The 3,894-nt window shown below is 48.0% G+C and overlaps 1 protein-coding gene across 11 annotated transcripts in view; it reads left to right on the top strand.

Annotated features, from left to right (window-relative positions):
- Positions 1-1,136: 1,136 nt before the first annotated feature.
- PHF20L1 (PHD finger protein 20 like 1) overlaps positions 1,137-3,894 on the top strand; it is an 83,074-nt gene continuing 80,316 nt past the window's right edge. For 9 of the 11 annotated variants that reach the window (XM_075063255.1, XM_075063257.1, XM_075063264.1 and 6 more), the window contains exons 1-2: positions 1,144-1,357; positions 2,576-2,690. In XM_075063255.1, the coding sequence (XP_074919356.1) occupies positions 2,608-2,690 (83 nt within the window). In that variant the 5' untranslated portion in view covers positions 1,144-1,357; positions 2,576-2,607. Of the gene's footprint in view, positions 1,358-2,575; positions 2,691-3,894 lie in introns of all 11 variants that reach the window. The other 2 variants (XM_075063262.1, XM_075063256.1) reach the window with 2 other exon arrangements.

Here is a 3,894-nt window from a genome sequence, read left to right on the forward strand (position 1 = left end):
GGCCCTACACAGCTGTACGACCACAGCTGTAACTACCAGCACTGCAAAAATGTAAGTGTAGCCACGCCCTAATATTTCTCTTCTTACTCATCCTAACCATTTCCTACCCCACCCCCATAACAATGCTGCTCATCCTTCCAGAGCTAACTTGTACTCGCAAACCACTCCTTCTTCCACTCCACCATAAGTGACCTCATCCCCTTACTGCCAACTTATACCTCAAACCTCCTCCCACCTCCACAATACTGATCCTCATCCCCCTACTGCTAAATTATACCTCAAACCTCCTCCCACCTCCACAATACTGACCCTCATCCCCCTACTGCTAAATTATACCTCAAACCTCCTCCGACCTCCACAATACTGACCCTCAACCCCCTACTGCTAAATTATACTCAAACCACCCCCTCACCCCATTACACTGATCTCATCCTCCACTTATACCCCAAACTACCCCTCTCTCACCCTATAACACTGACCCTCAGCCCCTCACTGCCCTTATACCCCACCTCTCTCACCCCCATAACACTGACCTCATCCCCCTAACTTATACCCCAAACTACCCCTCTCTCACCCTATAACACTGACCCTCAGCCCCTCACTGCTCTTATACCCCACCCCTCTCACCCCCATAACACTGACCTCATCCCCTACTAACTTATACCCCAAACTACCCCTCTCTCACCCTATAATACTGACTCTCAGCCCCTCACTGCTCTTATACCCCAAACCACCCCTCTCAGCCCCATAACACTGACCTCATCCCCCTACTAACTTATACCCCAAACTACCCCTCTCTCACCCTGTAACACTGACCCTCAGCCCCTCACTGCCTTTATACCCCAAACCACCTCCACCACAACACTCACGTCATCCCCCCCAAGTTTATACCCCAAACCTCCCCCTCTAAGCTCTTACCCCCTCCCGCCCCTGACCGCATCCCTCACAACACGAGCCTGCGCTACCCTCCCAGCCCTTCACACTCCCCCACCCCCAGCTATCGCTCTGCCAGCCCCTTCGCCCCGCCCCGCCGTAAAGCGGGTGTCGCGCCGCTGCTCCCTGGTCACGTGAGGGGGCAATGGCGGCGCTCTGCCCCGCCTCGGGTTGTCGCAGGGAGGTGACGGAGCGGCTGGGCGCTGGGGCGCGAGGGGCGGGGCGCAGGCGGAGGGGGACTATGGGGCTCTGAGGGAGGTGCACCCCGCCGCACCGAGCTGCTCACCCACCGTCCCCGGTCGGAGCAGGAGGCGCCGCAGCGTGCGGAGCCGGCTGGGCTTGCGGCTCGGGCTCCGGGCCGGGACCGGGATCGGGCTCGGGGCCGCGACAGGCCCAGCTGCTGTCCCGAGAGGCGGAGAAGGCGGTAAGGAGTCCAGGGCAGAGGGGTTCGGGCCGGGCTCCCGGGCCTCTCTCCCCCCAGCCGAACATGGGCTCTGGTTGTCTCCCGCCTCCCCTGCACCTGCGCAGGCAGAACGGTGGTCTGAGGTCTCTGGGCCGGTTTCTGGGGAGCTTTCCCCCGCGGAACCGGGGCCTGGGGTTTTAAACCTTCCTTTGCCCCAGACGTGGCTGATGCCTGGGGGCTCCATCTCCGCCGCCCCCGACAGAGACCCAGAGCGACCTGGGGTTCCCCCTTTTTCCTCCAGAGTCAGAGCTGCCATGGGGATCCTCCACTCCCCCTGACAGAAACAGATGGGTCCACACCCCACCCTCCCCCAGCCCAGACAGTCTCACTGGCCCAGGGGCTGGGTGATTTTCTACACCCTCCCAGCCCCCAGAAAGACAGCTACACAGAACAGCGTTTGTGGGGTCCCCTACATCCTCGCCAACCCAGTTAAACAGAGTGGCCCAACTCCTGGGGCTCTCTCTCCTGAACCCAGATGGACACAGACCAGAGCAAGGCCTGGGTGTTATCCCGGACGCAGACCAGACCAAGGCCCTAGGGGGGACCTTTATGCACCATATAATTTTAAGTAGAGATATCGTCAATTTAAAACTGGTCCTTTTGGATCAAATGTTCTTACCTGCTATGGTTGCACATAAGATGCAAGATTATTTAAAGAAATCTTATAGGAAAATAAATATTTTTCTGTGCATTGTCAGTTTATGTTGTTCATTAGCCAGTACATTTCTATAGTTATTCTTTTCTCTCTATAGTCAGTCACTTTCCCTTTTTGCTTGTGTGGCCTTTCGTACAGCAATAGGGCAGAGGGGAAATGTAAAACTAGGAAAATATGATTATAAAAATCACTAAAGCTGATGGGGAATTAGGGCCAAGTGTATTATTAGAACACATTTGTATCTCATTTTTCAAAGTAAATAGATTGCAGGCTGATGGTGTAGCTGTTTGGGTGGTGGGGTTTAAGGAATACTATTTGTATATACTTTTTATATTATTATGCATAACAGTCTAAACATTTCCAGTTTTAGTGCGCTTCTAGATCCTATAGTGATAAGTGTTGTCATTTATAATAGATTCGTATCTCTTCACATGATTAAAATATATTCATTTGGAACGCTGTTTGTATTTTTAATCAATAGTACTTTTTGCTTTGCAATATAAAAAAATATTTTTCACTAAAAGTAGGGGAAAAAAAGAAAATAGAAGTTATCAAGATGAGTAAAAAGCCTCCAAGTCGTCCAGGGATCACGTTCGAGATTGGTGCTCGTTTGGAAGCACTGGACTACTTACAAAAATGGTAAGGAAGTCATAATGCAATGCTTAATTAGGTCAAAAATTTGTTTCACTTGTACTGTGAGCTGTCTTTAGCTTCAGTTGTTTGATTTGTATTAAAAATTAATGTATCAATCAGTCCATATGCTAATTTGATGAATATCCTGATTTTTTTTTTTAAAATAAGGATATTCAACTAAAGCAGTTATAGAATTTTAGGAAAACATCCCTCTAAAAATCAAATTGAAAGAAAATATTAGTTATTTTTTCTTGCATGGCTATCTTGTATTTCTAGTCATGATCCTTTTTCTAGACATTAGTTTGTTTTTTTTGGTACTGGCATATGTCTATCATGGCAGTCTGTATCTGCTAAAATATTCATTAACTGTGATATTAAATGAAAAATGTATTCAGAGTACTCTGCCATGCAGTGTCATGTGTAAGATGGTCAAGTGCACTTGTGTGTAATTCCAGTAATAATTCAAGGATCCAGTTTTGTTTTAATTTTAAGGTGTAAGCAGATCTCACAAATTTGAAAACTGAAAACTTGATGTAGTATTCAGTAATAAAACTTCATGCACATTAAAATTAATTCTTACTGTAGACTGTGAGGTAGTTAAGTACATTTAACAGTGGAGAAACGGAAGCACCAAAGTTATGACTTGGCCAGGGTCACACGCCAACTCTATAAGAGCTAGGATTGGAAGTAAAATAGGATTGGAAGAACAGGTCAACACTTGCTTAAAATGCTGCATCAGCCTTTTTAGTGCTTTAACAAAGATGCTCTAAGCCTATGGGAGAGAGTTTCTCCTGTCGGCTTAGTTAATTCACCTGTGCGAGAGGCAGTAGGTATGTTGGCTGGAGAAGCTCTCCTGCTGACTTAGAATCATAGAATATCAGGGTTGGAAGGGACCTCAGGAGGTCATCTAGTCCAACCCTCTGCTCAAAGCAGGACCAATCCCCAAATAAATCATCCCAGCCAGGGCTTCGTCAAGCCTGACCTTAAAAACCACCACCTTTCTAGGTAACCCATTCCAGTGCTTCACCACCCTCCTAGTGAAAAAGTTTTTCGTAATATCCAACCTAAACCTCCCCCACTGCAACTTGAGACCATTACTCCTTGTTCTGTCATCTAGTACCACTGAGGACAGTCTAGATCCATCCTCTTTGGAACCCCCTTTCAGGTAGTTGAAAGCAGATATCAAATCCCCCCTCATTCTTCTCTTCTG

Source organism: Chelonoidis abingdonii, chromosome 2 (genome assembly GCF_003597395.2).
Source record: "Chelonoidis abingdonii isolate Lonesome George chromosome 2, CheloAbing_2.0, whole genome shotgun sequence".
In the NCBI taxonomy this organism is placed as follows: domain Eukaryota; kingdom Metazoa; phylum Chordata; order Testudines; family Testudinidae; genus Chelonoidis; species Chelonoidis abingdonii.